Source organism: Heliangelus exortis, chromosome 7 (genome assembly GCF_036169615.1).
Source record: "Heliangelus exortis chromosome 7, bHelExo1.hap1, whole genome shotgun sequence".
In the NCBI taxonomy this organism is placed as follows: Eukaryota; Metazoa; Chordata; class Aves; order Apodiformes; family Trochilidae; genus Heliangelus; species Heliangelus exortis.
This window is the reverse complement of record NC_092428.1, coordinates 12,828,902-12,846,786: the sequence shown is the minus strand read 5'-3', so window position 1 is coordinate 12,846,786 and position 17,885 is coordinate 12,828,902. Positions and strand designations below refer to the sequence as shown.

The window sequence follows — 17,885 nt, the reverse complement described above, 5'->3', positions numbered from 1 at the left end:
GCTTAGGAACATGAACCCTGCATTGGATGTAATCTAAATCCATACATTTTCCAAACAGGAGCCTACAAATTAACACGGCTTTAATAATCACCTTAGTAGATTAAGGTGAAAATATATTTTCTGCCATTTTGTAGATATTTTTACACCTATCATTTGAGTTATCATTTTTTAACTAACAGCAAATGATTAAAAAATACGAAAGTGCTCAAATTTTGGCCACCACACCAACCAAAAGCAGGCTCTGATACTCCATCTCACAGTGATGTCCTTGGTATTTACACTACATGGTTCCATTTGCTGAATCTCTGCCCCCTGTGTGGATCATCCACTTGATCCCCAGTTAGAAAGGGGCATACAGAAAATTTCTATCCAAAGGTCTTTTGCCACCTGCCATGCAAGCACTGAAAATGAGAAGCTAACTGCAAAGATGCCAAAAGAGGGGAAAAAAAATAATTGATGTGATTTGCGTAAAGCCTCACCAAACCCAAATGTGCTTTACATGCCAAGTTCTACCCCTTCCCAAACTCCTCAGAAAGAGAAGCCCTTGAAGGACAGTTAGCTGGAACTAATTAACAGCTGCTTGAAATATAATCCACATTAAAACTTTCTGCTAAGGAGACTTTTCTCCCAGGGGAGTTTTCTCTTGCAAGATCTAGGAACAGCAATTCTTGAGTAACAAAACTTTGTGCAGCAGCTTCTAATGCATCTCGTTTTACACTCCAAGTAACTTTGCCATTTCTCCCTCTCCTATTCATCTTTCTGCAGGCATATGCTTCCTTTTGAGGAGTCAAGAAAACTTGAGCATGAACAAAACTTGACTAATAAACATTGTATCCTTTGAAACATCATTCATTTTTAAAAATGTTTCTCCAGACAGAAAGCAGTGATAGAAATGATGCTATCAAAATTAACCAATTCCTCCTTCTTGGGAACAATTTCCCCATCAACAAGATGGGGAACACTTTGTCCTTCCATCAGGATTAAAAGAAAAGAAGAGGAATAAAGAAGATAAAAGCTCAAGAATGCTAAGGTCAGCATTGGCCTGTTGTTTCCCATAGTGAAGAATTTATTCAAAATAGGTCCAAACTTGAAGCCTCCTGAAAGACATGATATAAAGCACAGAAGGGATCCTGAAAGTCCTTCCCTAAAACTCAAAAAAGTCTCTGCACACACATTGTCCATGATAACAAATTACTATGTGATACTCCATTAATAATTCAGCTCAAAATCATAGATACGAAAAGACAGACTATGGAATGGGAAATGGTGAGTTCTATTTGCAAAGTTTTTCAAATCTTTGCTTGGGGATAATGGGTTGTGGTATAACCTTAGAACAGCTTCTATAATAATAATAACATCATGTCATTAATAAACCCAAAACTCCTCAGCGTCATTACTGATGTAATTTTTCCTTTCTGTTCTGATGGAAATCAATATAATCCAAATAGTAACACTAAAAAAAAAACATAAAAACCCCAAAACATCCTCAAACCCCCAAAATAATAATAGCACTTGAATAGCACTTGCCTGGGATACTTTGGACCATCTCTCTGAAGCAGCTTAAGTTAATTTTCCACCACTTTACATAAGCTGCCACCAGTATTACATCACGTTACCAGCTGGTACTAATATTTAGTATATATATTACTATAGATTAATGTATCATATCTAATAGCTAGTTATCTGCTCCTATACCACTAGGCCTACTTGACTTTGCATTCTGTGCCCCCAAGTCTTGTTTTCTGGTAAATGAGGCTGATAGTCTCCTGCCTTTATAATTACATCAACAAAAATTTTAGGGAACTTAGGCATCTGCAGATGAAAGTTCACATGTTTGATTTGGGAAAGCAAAATATTATTCTAAACAACAATGCAACTCTGGGGTACCTTAATATAAATCAAACATGATTAAAAACAGATTTCAAATATCACTCAAAGATTATAAAAAAGAAAATACTATCTTAAGTTGTGGTTACTTTGCAGTATTAGCAAGTCTTGCCTAAGAAACAAAGTCTCTTGGCATGTGTCTTTACTTTCTGAAGCAAACAAAAAGCTGTGTGTAATCAATTAACTATTCTCACTCTCCACAGGAGTGCCAAATTCCTTTCTTGTACACTATTTCAAATTGCTTTGGGTTCAATGAGAAGTTACTATATATAACTTCAGAGCAACCTTAAATTTAGGTGGCTGCAGACCACTGATTAACAGTCACACCAAGCATCTGAGGAAACACCTAACCCCTTCCTTAATGTGGTAATAATAAACAAATGACACAGAAGTAAAATAATGTTGTAAGAGGAAAAATAAAAATAATTCTATATGAGGGAAATGAAAATGATTTTGTATAAAGCAACTTCAGTTTTCTTTTAAATTACTTTTGCCTTTGAATCATATTGGCTTATGTTTGGTAACCCTCTAATAAAGAACATGTTAATATTCAGAAGCTTTGTTGTTGGTGTAGCATCAAATTACAGACATAATAAAGTCTTCCTTTTAAAAGCAAATTGTAGATCAGGAATGAATGAAGAGGGGAGATTTTCTGGAAATATTTTAAAATACAGCACAGTTACTTCTGAAAGGAATACAGGAATGAATATTTATAGTCAGACTTCAAATGAATATGCTGCTTCACATCAAAGTGGCTCTCCTACTCACTACAAAAAACCAAAATTCATTTCCTGTTCTTTGTCTCAGAACACATTTTGATTTTGTAAAAATGTCTGACAGAGGTCTCTACAGAAACAGAGCAGATTCAAGAATAATTTCCTTCATTACCTGAGTTTTCCAGGATCTGTAATTTCTCAGCTTAAAATATTCCAAGAGAATTACTTTGTGATAAATTTTGAAGATCAAACATTTCTGTGCACTCAAATATTCTGATTAAGATAGACCTTGGAACAATTCATTTCTGGGCACCCATCTGAGGAAACCCCTCTCCCTCTGGATTTCCTGTTTTCATGGACTTGGCATCTAATTTGCTACATTTAAATCTGGTTTATACTTAGGCTTATACTATTGTGTTGAGGACAAACTGGGTAGGTTTTTTTTTTAAATTACAATAAACTACCATCAACAGAAACAAGATTAAAATTTTACAATGAACACAAAGATCAGACACTTACTTTGCTTTTGCTTCTGCATCTTCATAGGCTTTATTTGAAACATCATCTAGACCTCCAATCAGATGTTTGAAGGAGCTGTAAAAACAAGGAGAAGTTTTAGAGGAAAGGTCTCCATCTGGGAGCCAAGCAAGCAGATGTGGCTCTTTGGCAGCACCAGAGCCCATCCCTTGATGCTGGAGGTGGCCATGACAGACCAAACCAGGGCCAGGCATCCACTGGAAAACATGGGCTCAGACACACTGGAGAAGGGGTGAAAATGTCATAACCAATGCCAAGAAGATCCAGACTTACTTACCCAGCACTTTGAGGGACTGAACCCACGCAAACTACTGCTGAAGTTCTCTCTCCCTCCAATATAAGTTTCAAAGTCATTTTGTCAACATTGCTGCTAAGTCCCATGATGGTGAAGTGACACCACCATATCCCCATATGTCCTCCAACCAGAAACCTTAGGAAGCCCTAAGAATTGTGTAATGTTTATTTCTTTAGCCTAGCTTTCTCAGCTTCAGAGAAACATCATCCAAAAACACAGCAGAGAGAAATAGACAGAAAATAAAAAGAGAAGTGAAAGTAAGGGCAGAAAGACAAACAGATTGTCATAAGTCAAATTGCTTAATGACATTTAAGAGGAAACTTGGCTTTAATCAGGTTAAAAGGAGTAAGATGATGGTAGAAGTGCTTGATACACTCAGTGCTGAGCTGCCTTCTGTAAGAACTGCAAGTAGCTTGAGCAGTCCCCTAAGTGTCCTCTGTCTCAGGGGAGACACAAAGGGCAAGAGACACAAGAGACACTACTGGAAAAAAGATTTAGAAAACTTTTTTTATCACAGATGACTCACACAAATGTACCCAATGACCATCTGATCAACTAACAAGCAAAAATCCAGAGAAAGAAAAATTAAAAATGCAACTGTTGTATCTTTGGTAGTGATATTATACAGTGTCCCAGACTAAGTAAGAAATAGAAGCTCCTGCATGGAGATTGTGTTAGAATTGTTTAACAGGGCAGGCTGTAATTTTCAATAATAAGACACATTAAAAACCAGAGTATCTTTTCATCCCAAAATTCCTTACTCAGTAGTAAAAATATGAAATATTCAGCTCATTCAACCCATCAATGTTTATCTTTCCTGTGCTGAAGATGTGCCATAGGATGTAGCCAAACCCTTGAAAGACAACAGCAAAAGCAAAGCAAGATGTGCATGTTAGTGCTCAATTGCACCACAGAGAGATATTTAAGCAATTAAGTGAGACTCTAGCACCATGATCTTCCTGGAATGCTCTAAGACATGACCTAAGATTCAAAATGCAATTTATAATCACTAGGTTTGCTTTGCTTTCACGTGCTTAGGAAAATGTAGCAAGGTTAAACATCCACAGGGTTTTGGGGGTTTTTTTGGGTTTTTTTTTTTTTTTTTGGCAATGAAAATAAATCTGTCTAGTGAAACATTATATGGGAAAATAAGAAAAAGTCACTAACAGGACTAAATTGTTCAATACCCTTAAGTTTTTTATTAAAATATCTTAAGGAAGACTTAGGACTGGGCAAGATACTGAAAGTGCATTCAAGTCACTTATTGCCTACCTTAGTGCAGTTGAAGCATCATCCTGGACACAACCCCACCCCCCAGAACTCAACCAGAAAAAGACATTTAGTTGTTTTGGGGTTTTTTTCTCTACATAGCCTACTCTCTTACTTTTTTAATTCTCTCACCATAAACAATTTTCTCCATGGATAAATTTTACTCCAACTGGGAAAAAAGGTACAACAGCAAAACCTAAAATATCTAGTGAAGAGTTCAGCTCAGCTTTTATGCCAATCATGCTAGGACAATACATTTTCTTTTTTTCTTTTTCTCCAGTTTCCACTGCCAAGACGGTTGATAAAGTAACCTTTCTTGACACCTCATAACTAATCCCATTAAAAAAACAAGGCTTTCAAATACAGACAAAAATGTAAAATACAAAGTGAAAAATCTGAAAATACCTGCTACATTTAAAATGTTCCCCTAAAAAACCCTGTGTCATCTTGATACACATAAATGAAGAATATAATAAGGAGGAAAAAAACCCCAAATATTTACCACTCAGTAGCTGCAAATTCTACTCAATTTTGTAACAGTAGTGGCCTCTGCCAGTAGCAGATGTGTCTGGAGGTTTAGTGGCTCTTATCTTTCATCTCTCTTGAACATTTGTATCAGGCAATTCTGTGCTCCCAGCACCCACATTTACACCTGGTAAATCTCAGCACTCCAGGAAAATATGGCTATCAACATAAATAAATTATATGAAAGAAAAAAATTACCTATAAATAAAAGATGAACCTGAATCAATTTCAGTGTAAACATGTTTACAGTTCAGGAGAATCTATATGCAAACATTTTTTTCAGATTCAAGAGGTTTGTGTGAAAAAGAACAAAAACTTGCCCCAGCTTCTTTCTCAGAGTGCCAGGCATGAGTTTTGAACCTTTTCCTTCTGTTTTATTTCTATACAAAGTAGTTGTAAGTAAAGTGTGTCTGCAAGTGCTTATTCAAATGGATTTACAGAACAGCTGCTCAAGGCAGTCCCACTTGTGTCTACACAATTTCTATCACAGGATGTTCAGCAAAAATTTTGTAGAGGACTAACCCACCAAATCCAGCATATACCAGTTCTTAACTTTTCCCCAATCAGTTCAACTGCTTCTGCAACAAATCTAATCACTCCTCAGGGAGTCTAAGACGAGATACAACAGAGATGAACTTGAAACAAGTTTGAGGCAACAATATCGTGCATCTCCTACAATCAGCTTCTTGTTGGAGTAATAATTATTGCAGTACTACTATGGGAAATTTTTAACTATCAAGACTCAATTTTTTTTTACACAGGATCTTAGCAAGTCAGAAACACAGAAAGCCTGTGAATTGTAAAGAAAAGATTGATCTTGGAATTAAAAATTAATAAAAGACACCTGACCACTAACAACTGCTTTAAAAGATTTTTGTGTTTACCTAGATCATACATTTAATTGGAAGAAAATCTGCTCTCCAAGTATCTAAAGGCTTCTACAAATTCCTTGAAATGGCTGAGGTATAGTTTTAGAACTCCCATGAACAGTGTGTTGATTCTGCTAACTTCACAAACCAATTTCAAGCCCCCCAGTTGGTTCCATACTTCATGGCTGACAGAAATAACATCTCCCTCTCTCCAGACATCCTGGCTGAATCACCCCTATCTCACTATTAAGCTTGAGCATGGAGAGGATGCCAGCCTGCCTGGTACTGAGATCCCTTAGCAAAGCTAAGCTTAGCTTTCTGCCTTTTCCCTTAGCTTTCTGCCATGCCATGAATGTCAGTATCAGAAAATACAATGCAGAGTGTATCTGAAATAATTCACATTTTAAAAGAACAACCAAACTCAAAGCTCTATGCTAAGCCATGTATCTTCTTCACTATTGTTTACAGTTTACTCCTGAAAGACATCTTCCTAATGGTTCATAGAGTCCTAGAACCACAGGATGGTTTAGGTTGGAAGAGACATTGAAAGGCCATCTGGCCCAAACCTCTGCAACATGCAGATAGCTTGTTACATCAGATTGCTCAGAGCCCCATCCAACCTGATCTTGAAGGTTTCTAGGGATGGGGCATCTACCACTTCTCTGGGCAACCTGTGCCAGTATTTCCTCACCCTCACTAAAAAAAGTTCCTTTTTTATATCTTGTCTGAATCTCCTCTCTTCCAGCTTGAAACCCATTGCCCTAACACTACAGGCCCTGCTAGGAAGTCTATCCCCATGTTTCTTGTGGGTCCTTTTAAGAACTGAAAGGCTGTGATAAGGCCCCCCTGGAGCTTTCTATTGTCCAGGCTGAGCCACCCCACCTCTCAGCTTGCCCCCACAGAAAAGGTGCTCAAACAGGTCCATATCTTTCCTGACTCCAGGTGGGGTCTCACCAGAGCAGAGGGGAAGAATCCCCTCCCTTTACATGCTAGCCACAGTTCTTTTGATACAGCTCAAGATACAGTTCTGGGCTGCAAGAAATCACAGCCAGCTCATGTTCAGCTTTTGATCTACCAGTACCCCAAGTCCTTCTCCACGGGGATGCTTTACAGCTCTTCATACCCAAACCTGTGCTTATACCAGGGGGCTGCCCTGTCGCAAGTGCAGAACCTCACACTTGGTCTTGTTGAACTTCATGAAGTTCACCTGGGCCCACTTGGGTCCAGGTCCCTCTGGATGGCATCCTGTCCCTCAGGTGTGACAACCTTACCTTGGTGTCGTCTGTGAATCTGCTGATGGTGAACTTGATCCCTCTCTCTATGTCACTGATGAATATATTAAACAGTGACTGTCCCAATAAGAGCCCTGAGGGACACCATTCATCACTGATCTCCATCCAGAAATTGAGCCATTGACCATTGCTCTCTAGATGCAGCCATCCAGCCAATTCCTTACTGACCAAACAGGCCATTCATCAATCTTCCCTATTTAGAGAAAAGGATGTTAACTTGCTGTTGTTCACAAAAACTATTTATTCATTCACATGGGAGTGAAGCACAGCATTATCTGACATGAAACCTCAGCAAAGTCAGCTGAAATTTCTCCTACAGCTTGGCTGGAGCTGAATGATGAGCTTCATATCTCGCCTCCTGCATGGTGGAGACTGCTGATGAAGCCAGAGAGTGTTAAGGGCCAGATCCCAATGAAATTATTTATTCTGGTAAAGGAAGGGACTTAAAATGATAATTGCAAAATGGAGAGAATGATAACGTAGTCCTTTGTAACAAATATTTTCAGGACAAGGACAAATGAGAACAAAATGGCTTCAAGTCTGTGGGACATATCAAATGCTTGCTGCACTGCAGGTTGTTTTCTTTTTTAGACTGGAATGCTGCTCATTTCTACATCAGAAAAGGACATGGAAAATCCATTATTGCAAAGCATGCCTACAGAAATCTGCAAGAAAAAGCTATATTACTTTTAGGGTGTCTTTGGGGTGGGTTTGTGACTGCAATGGCCTTGTTTTATAAGGAAAAAAAAAGCAAGGCACCAGTGACTGAGTGAGAATTTGGTAATGAAAGACCCATCACATACTACTGCTTGGCTTTCCTCATGGTATTTTTAACTCCCACTGCTCCACCCTTGTAGCATTTTAAGAGATACTTTTTTGAATTACAGAAATTATTTTAGGCAAATCATTTGATCTCCTCATACTTAAGCAATGTCCCATCTCAAATGTGACTCTCCCAGACCTTGCTTTGAACAATTTTTGCTTGTCTTGGTAAGTTTTTTACAAGGAAGCTGGTAGTTACCCTGATGACAAGATAATGCCAATGACATGGGACGTTAATTCCTACTGTCAGCAAGACTGAAATTCTCCAGTTTCACAGGGATATACATTGTTTGTTAGGGAAATATTTTCCCACTTGTTCTTCTAACTGCAACATGAATTTTTCTGAAACACACACAAAGCATTAAAATTGCTGCTTCAGCAGTTACATGTGACTAACCAAAGATATTGTCAGTACTAGAAAATATTTGGCAATCTTCATGACATACACCATTCCTCTTCCTGCAAGGAAGAAGCTTCCAGCTGTAGGTGAAGCTGATTAAAAGTTTCCATCGCTATCATAAAACTCCACATAAATATTGACAAACACCACTGTAACAAATGAAACACTGTAATATACTGTGTATCTGGATATAAATAAATGCTATTTTTCCTCATAAGCAGAGAAGCATCTGCATAATCTTGAAAATTTGCAGAAGTCTTAGACGATTTTCACCCCACTCAAATTAATTTCTACAGTTATTTACCTACCTATAAAATAATTATATAAGAGACAAGTTAATAAGAATTCATCGGAACACCAGAAAACCTTCCTTGAACTATAAATCATATAAAATATATAAATCATTCCACCACCTCTCTGGGCAACCTGTTGCACTGTCTCCACTGATACCAACCCTGATCCTTGTGGGACTCCACGTGTCACTGACCTCCACTTGAACACGGACCCATTGACAGCCACTCTTTGGCTGCAGCCATCAAACCCCTGTGGTTCTTAATCCACCTCTCCATTCTTCTTCTGCTCCAGCAGTGCCTCCAGCAGTGGAGGACCTGCTCCGTGATCTTTCCAGGCACAGGGGTGAGACTGACTAGCCTATAGTTCCCTGGATCTTCCTTCTTTCCCTTTTTGAAAATGGGGGTTATGTTTCCCCTTTTCCTGTCAGTGGGCACTTCACAGGGCTGCCATGACTCTTGGAATGTAACAGAGAGCAGTTTAGCACCCACGTTTGGACTTGTACACTTCCAGGTTCTTCAGATGGTCCCAAACCTGACCTTCACTCACAATGGGCAGCAGTTCTTCCTTCCATCCCTTGCCATTGTCATCTGTGACTTCAGGAGTGTGGTTGGAGCCCTTGCCAGTGAAGGCTGAGGTAAAGAAGTCATTAAGAACCTTTTCCATATCCCTTGTCACTAGTTCTCCTGTTTCCTGTCTGAGGGGGCCCACACCTTCCCCACTCTTCCTTTTGCTGTCAATATACTCATAAAAATGTTTGCTGTTCCCCTTGATCTCCCTGCCTAGATTTAGTTCTAACTGAGCTTTGGCTTTTCTAACCAGGTCTCTTGCTGCTCAGACAGCTTCCTTATGTGCCCCCCTCTCTAGATGTCCTTCCTTCCATTCCTTGTAGAGTTTCTTCTTGTGTGATATCTCTCACAGAAATACTTGAAGGGAAGGAAACCATCCAGCTCTTGTGAGGACCTCAGCCTGTAAGAAGCTGAATCCTTTCCACTAATCCAAGGGAAGACTCTGTTGTGTAACTGTAGGCTTTGGGATATAAATACAGTGGTTACATCCCATGAGGCTGTCATGGGATCTGAGTGGGACAGTTAAGGGATAACCTGATCCCTGCCTCTGCAGCTGTAGGAGCACAGCAACCCAGTGAGGATGGGTCAAATGTCTGCAGCCTCGTTTGTTCTTGAAGGAAAGGCAGCTGCTTGTTCTGGTAGCCCAGATGTTATTCATCATCAAATAACATGGTATTATAATCTGCTTAATAGGTATATATAATATGTATAAAATATCAGAAGAGTATCTTGCATCTTCAGCAAAATATTGATAACATTTGGTTTTCTTAGGCATTTAGTGAACATGTGGCTTTAATATGGGCCAGAAAATGATACTGAGGGACTCAGATCAGTTCTCTGGACACAACAGCAGTGGTACAGAGTTAAAACTTTGTTAACATTCCTGTTCGTTAATGCATTTTACTTTTTTGCAGAAACCATAAGATACAGTTATTTAAATATTAGTCTTGAAGGGTAAAGTTAAATCCTATTTTCCTACAGTTGCTTACTTCTGGTCCTTTTTTCCTGGGACCTAAGACTTCTTATCAAATGGTTTTCTTCATCACTGCGTGGGTGTTTCTGCTATGGGAAAAATGAAGAAGGGCTCAGCCTTTGATCCTCATGTTGAAGTATGTTGATGGTGAGGGACTTTTTAGGATGTCAGGTGGTGATAGGACATGGGGAATGGATCCAAACTAGAGGAGGGTACATTTAGATTGGAAGTTAGGAAGAAGTTCTTCAGTACAAGGGTGGTGAGACTGGCAGAGGTTGCCCAGAGAGGTGGTGGAAGCCCCATCCCTGGAAGTTTTTAAGGCCAGGCTGGACAGGGCTCTGAGCAACCTGATCAAGTGGGAGGTGTCCCTGCCCATGGCAGGGGGTTGGAACAAGGTGATCTCAAAGGTGCCTTCCAACCCTGAACATTCTATGATTCAGTGACTAAAAAAAACCCCAACCGCCACTTAAAAGCCATTGTCACATGCAAACATGTGCAAAAGATAGCAAATAAATAACATTAACAAATATTTTAAGTATAATTTGCTATGTGCACAATTTCTCTGATGACTGCTGGTAAGATGAAAGCAGTAGGTAGATTAAACAAAATTCCCAACAGCCTGTTTTCAAGCATTGATGCAGGGTTTGTATTTTGTGGTTACAGAAGATGACAGAGGCTGTAATGTAGAAAAGCAATACAAAGTAATCTTTGTCATAGTTGTTTTGTAAAGCTGTATGTAAGTTATGAAAAAAAAAATGATACCCATAAATTGCAGGTCTTGCCTATTTAAAATTCTGCTGAGGTTTTCTGGCATTTGTACTACATAATGATTGTAGGGAAGAAAGCCCAGGTAATCCTTCTGTTATTGTGGAGTGATATAAAAAGGTTTCTTCTTCTTGTTTTGTAGATGTTATTGCAAAACCAAAAGGCTTTAGGCCTATTGATATGACAACAAAACATAATCAAAACCCAAGGGATTTGTTTTAAATAAGGTTTTCTTTTTAATTGGATTCATATCCAAATTCTAATCCTATCTAAACTTTCTCCCTTTACAGCTCTAGATATATACAGTGTTCCTATATACACTCAATATATTTTGAGGTAAAATGCAGTTTAGTGATAAATTTATTTTAAATGTTTGGAATTCCAAATGCTTCAATGTATTAACTTATTTTATGGAAGTGTTGACATGCATTGCTACTTAAGCCAGATGGTTTTTTTCTTAAGCCTTTTCAACCCTTATCAAATTTCACTAAGACATTGCCCATTTTAATGATTGAGGAGGCTTAGTGCAGACCCAGGCATTTCCCCATCAGAGCTGAAGTCTGGGCTCTGGTTGGACCTGTGAGGCAAGTCACTCAGCTCTCAAAGTGTTTGGATTTATGGTTTCATTTGAGGACCATCTTTTTTTATAGGCCCCTTCAGATACTGGAAGGCTACAATAAGGTCTCCTCAGAGCCTTCTCCTCTCCAGACTGAATAACCCCAACTCTCTCAGTCTGTCTTCACAGAAGAGGTGCTCCAGCCCTCTGATCAGCCTCGTGGCCCTTCTCTGGACACACTCCAACACATCCATGGCTTTCTTGTAGCAGGGGCTCCAGAACTGGATGCAGTACTCCAGGTGGGGTCTCACAAGAGCAGAGCAGAGGGGCAGAATCACCTCCCTCGCCCTGCTGGCCAGGCTGCTCTTGATGCAGCCAAGGATCTGGTTGGCTTTCTGGGCTGTACACTGATGGCTCATGTTGAACTTCTCATCCCCCAGCACTCCCAAGTCCTTTTCCTCAGGGCTGCTCTCAAGCCAGTCCCTGCTCAGCCTATATCACTACTTGGGATTGCCCTGACCCAGATGAGAACCTTGCACTTGGTCTTGTTGAACTTCATGAGGTTGGCATGGGCCCACCTTTCCAGCCTCTCAAGGTCCCTCCAGTGTGTCAGCCACACCATACAGTTTGGTGTCATCAGCAAACTTGCTGAGGGTGCACTCAATGCCACCATCCATGAGTTGGCCTTGGTGGTGCTTCTGGCTTTGTGAGCCCTCAACCTTGTTCATAACCAGTTAGTTTCTTCTGCAGAACCCCATCCATGTTCTGCAAGGGCACTAGAGCTGCTGTGTTTCTTAAAGGAACACATTTGCTTCATTTTTTGTTTTTTTTACCTTGGGCAGTGACCTGTTCCCATTGACCCTCCTCCTGTGGGTTACAACAGGAGGGCTGGTGGGCTTGCTGATGAGATGATACTGGATCCTCTGCTCCACTGAGAGTTACCTCCTGTTCTGGTTTTGGAGAGATCATTTTGTGAAAGTAATCAATTTCCCTCTCACTCTCCCTGTTGTTTCTTAACCTACTCACCTCTGCCCTGAGCTCCATCACTTCATCTTGGAGCTGTGCCATCCGGCTGAGCAGGTCATCAACCTGCTCATACTGCACACAGCCATAGTCAGAGATGCCTCCAGTCAGGGAAAGGCTGTGTCATTCCTCACAGCCTGTGGCCTGAATATCAATATCCAGTTTGGTGGGTGCTGAGAGCACAGTCTTCTTCCTCTGAGTAGCTACTGTCACTCCTTGAGTAAATTATTGCTGCTGCTCAGTGCCCTGCTGCTCTCCTCGTCTGTGTGAGTTGCCCCGGGAGAACTGCGGATCTACATCCCTGTTTGCCCACTCCTCTTCACTGCACTCCTTGGGGGCATTTAAATCTCCCATGGGGCTCCTGGCAATGCCTCCTCCACACCTCATTTGCTGCCACTGACCTTCCTCTTCCCACTGGGGCTGTGAGTGGGGGGGGTCTCTGAGCTTAGAAACCCCCAGCACAACTCAGGGTTACCTCAGTAGCTGTCACTGCTGCTGCTGCCTCACTGACTGGTGAAGCTTCATCGGTTTAAATTTTTTACTTCCTTTTTATGTCAAGGACATTATATACCATCAAAAAGGCACAAGGGAAAAGTAAGAAAAAGACTCTACAGTTAGTAGTTAATTTGGACTTTTTAAACACTTACAGTGCAAAACAAAAATACCCCTTACAGAGCTATTAAGAAAAAAATACACAAACTACTTGTTTCTTTGTATTTCTCTTAATTAATGCTTACTAAATTACTGAAGTATGCCAATTCTTCCTCTCTGTGCCCCACAGAATAAAAGGTAGTGAGTCCTTTATCTCCCAGGCTACCTTGCTTGTGTATGTAAAAGAGGACCACTCAGCTACCAGTCCTGAAATTCACCATCTGTTTTCAACATAAAAACTGTATTTTTTTTTAAATGTATTATAAACAAACTAATATATCTGAAGACGTAGGGTTTTTTGAGTATTATTCCCCAGTTCAGCTTTTACAGAACACTAGGAATTACAGAGTACTAGGAATGAAGGCCTGTCAGATAACTGAATACTAAACATGTCAAAGCAGGACTGAGCATATGTAGATCATCCCTACAGTATTCTTGAGTGTCTCTCATGTATCTCATAAAGGCTTCAGAGGACTCTCCTATCCCAGCATCTCACCTCTGATACTGTCTTGCATCAAGACAATGTGCCCAGGGAAGAGTTCTGGGGCTAAGCAACCATTTGTGGTATTTGTCTTTGTGCTCTCCTACAGCTCTTTGAAAATTCCTAGAGGTAGGTATTTAAAAAATGCAATGGGTTTCTTTTCCTTTTGCACACTTACAAACTCTTCTCATTTTCCTACAGCTCTGTGAGGGATTCCCACATGAAGAGCTGACTCCTTTTGGCTTTTGCCTTCCTCCTACAGGTTTCTTTGTGTTCTTGCATTGGGGGAGGCAGTGAAAAGTCAGTCCCCATTGATTCCACCCACCTGTCTCATGGTTTCACAGAGCTACTCTATAGTGGCACTGGAAGATTTCTCATGGAAGATTTGTCCATACCTTTCGATGGCCTTTGCCAGCACTTCACTGCCCTCACAACTGGAACACCACCTCAAGAGTCATGCTGAATTTTCAGGACAATGCTCACTTTTTAAAATCCTATTCCCAACAATTGTAGAAAGCATATGAAATTGCAGCAGTTTTCTGGAGCCTAGACATTTCTTTTCTAGATTAAAATGATGTAAATCCATCAAGCTCCCTATATAAGACACTATTTTACTCTTCTGATTTTCTCTATTTCCTTTGAGCTGCAAAGCTTCAAATCAAGGCTACATCCTCTGGGCAAGGGCTGTCTGTCCCCTCACGGACATGTCGCCAGAGCCTTGATGCCTTTTGTGACATTTTGCTGACACAGAGTCAATCTGTGTTCCCACCACAACACCCATCTCTGTTTCTGCAGCATCACCGTCTCACCATTTATTTCCAGTTTGCCTTTCTGTGCTTCTTAATTGTCTACATTTGTTGCTCCTAAGTTTTGTCTTACTGATTTAAGGGGATCTTCCCTCTCCTTCACCAAGGACACACAAATACTGTGACTGTATTACTCAAAATTAAACAGCATCTCTGGAGAAAATTATAAAGGCTCTTTTAAAAACCATCAAAGGTGAAAGCTAGAGATAGCCCCACCCCACAGCAGGTAAATGTAAAATGTACTTACTCTCTGTCTATGACCAAACAAGTTACTGCTTCAGCTGCAATGACATTGGCTGTTCTAACATCCTCCCTGAAAAAGAAAATACATTTCTTAAGTTATATTATATTAGTGGCAATTTTTAAATTAATTTCCTACCACATTTCCTTCTAAAGCACTTCAGGAATAAATCTGAGAGTTTCACAGCTTTTTCTCTATATTTTTTAACATTCATTATCCATACAGGCTTCAAACAGTCAAAAGCTAGAAATCACACATGAGTGAACAAGAAAAAACAGGATCTCCTTGTAAATAAGACATCAGTCACACTTACCTTTTCTCATTTCTCACTATGCATATCTGTGCACAGAAACAGTTTTAGTCAAATACTATTTATAGTATTATAGTATTATATAGTATAGTATACATATTGACTTCTGCTCATGTCCTTCTTCCAAAAAACCTATTAGTGTCTCAAAGATGAAACAAGAAGCATCCAGAGAAATAGGACATCAGCTCTGCTGCTCAGAGCAGGTACAACATATCTGGTAGGCTAAAAGAATCATTATGAATTTGCTCTCTGAGCATGGAGGAGGCTGGTACTGTGCCTATAAAAGGGGCCTGATCAAGTCAGAGCTTTTGAAAGGTCTCAGCATTTTCAGAAATCAAATACACTGCACTTACATTTTTTTCTGTTTCTTCATTACCAAGTGTTTGATGTACTCCCTTCCCCTGCCCCACTGCAAATTTGGCTGTGGCCAACTCAAGCTATAAAATCTGAAGTTAATTCATTTTAATCAGACCAATTTGGGTTTTGTCAGGGCCATAGAGATGTCTCTGTGTTGACCGCACAAATATACAGGATTCAGAGCTTCTGTTTTATTCAAATCCACTCCAAACTCTTCAGGATATGAAGGATAAGTGAACTGTAGGCAAAGGAAACCCACCTCTTTCGAACACACCTAATTCCTTTCACAGAATCATGGAATTGTCAGTTGGGAAAGGCCTCTAAGATCACCATGGCAACTGTCAACACTGCGCCCCTGCCCCTCTGAATAAAATACATATAGCAATATCTGTATCACTCACTAGAGCATGTCCCAGAGTGCTCATTTACACGGACTTGAATACTTCTGGGGATGATGACTCCACCACCACCCTGAGCAGCCCATTCCAACACCTGATTACTCTCTTGGTAAAGAATTTCTTCCTCAAATCTAGTCTAAACCTCCCCTGGTGCAACTTCAGGCCATTTCCTCTAGTCCTGTCATTGTTCACTTGAGAGAAGAGGCCAGCACCCACCTCACCTCCTTTCAGGAAGTTATAGAAAGCAATGAGGTCTCCTCTTGGCTTCCTCTGCTCCAAATTAACATTCCCAATTCCCCCAACCTTCAGACCCTTCACCAGCCTGGTTGCCCTTCTCTGAACTTCCTCCAGTAGGTCAATATCTTTCTTGTGAGGGGGGCTCCAAACTCAACACAGTAACTGAGAAGCGGACTCATCAATGCCAAGTACAGGGCCACGACCACTTCAACTCTCCTGCTGGCCACACTATCCCTGATACAAATCCAGGATACTGTTGCCTTCTGGGCCACCTGGGCACACTGCTGGCTCATATTCAACTGGGTATCAACCAATACCCCTTGGTCCTTTTCTGCTTGGCAGCTTTCCAGCCACTACTCTGGAAAGCCACTACAAATCTGTAACATTGCCTCATCTTGTTGTGACCAAAGTGCAGGACCTGGCACTTGGCCTTGTTAAACCTCATTTTATTGACCTTGGCCCACGGGTTCATCCTGTTCAGGTCCCTTTGCAGAGCCTTCCTACCCTCAAGCAGATCCAACACTCCCACCCAACTTGGTGTCATCTGCAAACTTACTGAGGAAGCCCTCAGTCCCCTCATCTAGATCATTAATGAAGATACTGAACAAGACCAGCCCCAAAACTGCATCTTGGGGAACACCACTGGTGACCAACTGGATTTAACTCTCTGGGTCCAGCCATGTAGCCAGTTTCTAATCAAACAAAGAGTACACGTGTCTGTGCCATGAGCCACCAGGTTATCAAGGAGAATGCTGTGGGAAACAGTGTCAAAGATTTTACTGAAGTCCAGGTAGACAATGTCCACACCACAGCCCTACCCTCATCCACTAAACAGGTCACCTGGTCATAGGATGGCACCAGCTTGGTTAAGCAGAATCTGCCTTTCCTGAAGCCATGCTGGCTGGGCCTGACCCCCTGGCTGTCCTGCACTTGCCATGGGAGTGCACTCAGTATGAACTGCTCCATCATTTTTTTTGTCAGAGAGGTCAGGCTGTACCTGTACATTTCCACTTAAGTAGAAAATGAGACTTAAAAATGCTGTTAGAAATAGCAGTTGAAGATTAGAGATATTAAAGCAATAATACTTCTTAAAAAAAAAGCATGGTGCATGTGTACTCATACAGGAATGTATACTGTCCCTTTAAGGTAATAATTAATTAACTTTAATTTCGTTGAGCTATCTTTAATATCTTTAGAACAGAGCAAGCAGAAATAAAAATTAAAGAAATATTAATATGCAAGCCTACATTCAAATGCTGCAATTGCATCTATTTTCAATGAAATTAAATGTATATTAGAGATAATTTTCCCAAAGCAATAAACAGAATTATGGTAATTTAAAGCAATTAGAAAGAAGTAGCTGTATAATTGCCGACAATTAAATCTATTAACTTCGAAAACTTTGGTAAAAATATAGAGAATAGGGAATGATAATATTTAATATCCCATTAAGTTGCTGTAGCAATTTTTTCCTGTTATATTAGTGTATTAAAACGAGTATGCAAACTTTTCAGTTGTTTATTAATTCCAGTTGAAACTTAACATATTTGTCCCATTATCTTAGCTGTCTTTCTGCCACAAAAATATAGTTTATACCTTTCTAGGTAAAGATTAT

The 17,885-nt window shown here is 40.2% G+C and overlaps 1 protein-coding gene across 6 annotated transcripts in view; it reads right to left on the bottom strand.

Annotated features, from left to right (window-relative positions):
- PRKG1 (protein kinase cGMP-dependent 1) overlaps positions 1 to 17,885 on the bottom strand; it is a 426,892-nt gene that overhangs the window by 49,405 nt on the left and 359,602 nt on the right. For 5 of the 6 annotated variants that reach the window (XM_071748882.1, XM_071748881.1, XM_071748883.1 and 2 more), the window contains 2 exons: positions 14,975 to 15,040; positions 3,123 to 3,197 (listed from right to left, as the gene is read on the bottom strand). In XM_071748882.1, coding sequence (XP_071604983.1) covers positions 3,123 to 3,197; positions 14,975 to 15,040 — 141 coding nt within the window. Of the gene's footprint in view, positions 1 to 3,122; positions 3,198 to 14,974; positions 15,041 to 15,631; positions 15,840 to 17,885 lie in introns of those variants that run through there. The other variant, XM_071748886.1, reaches the window with a different exon arrangement.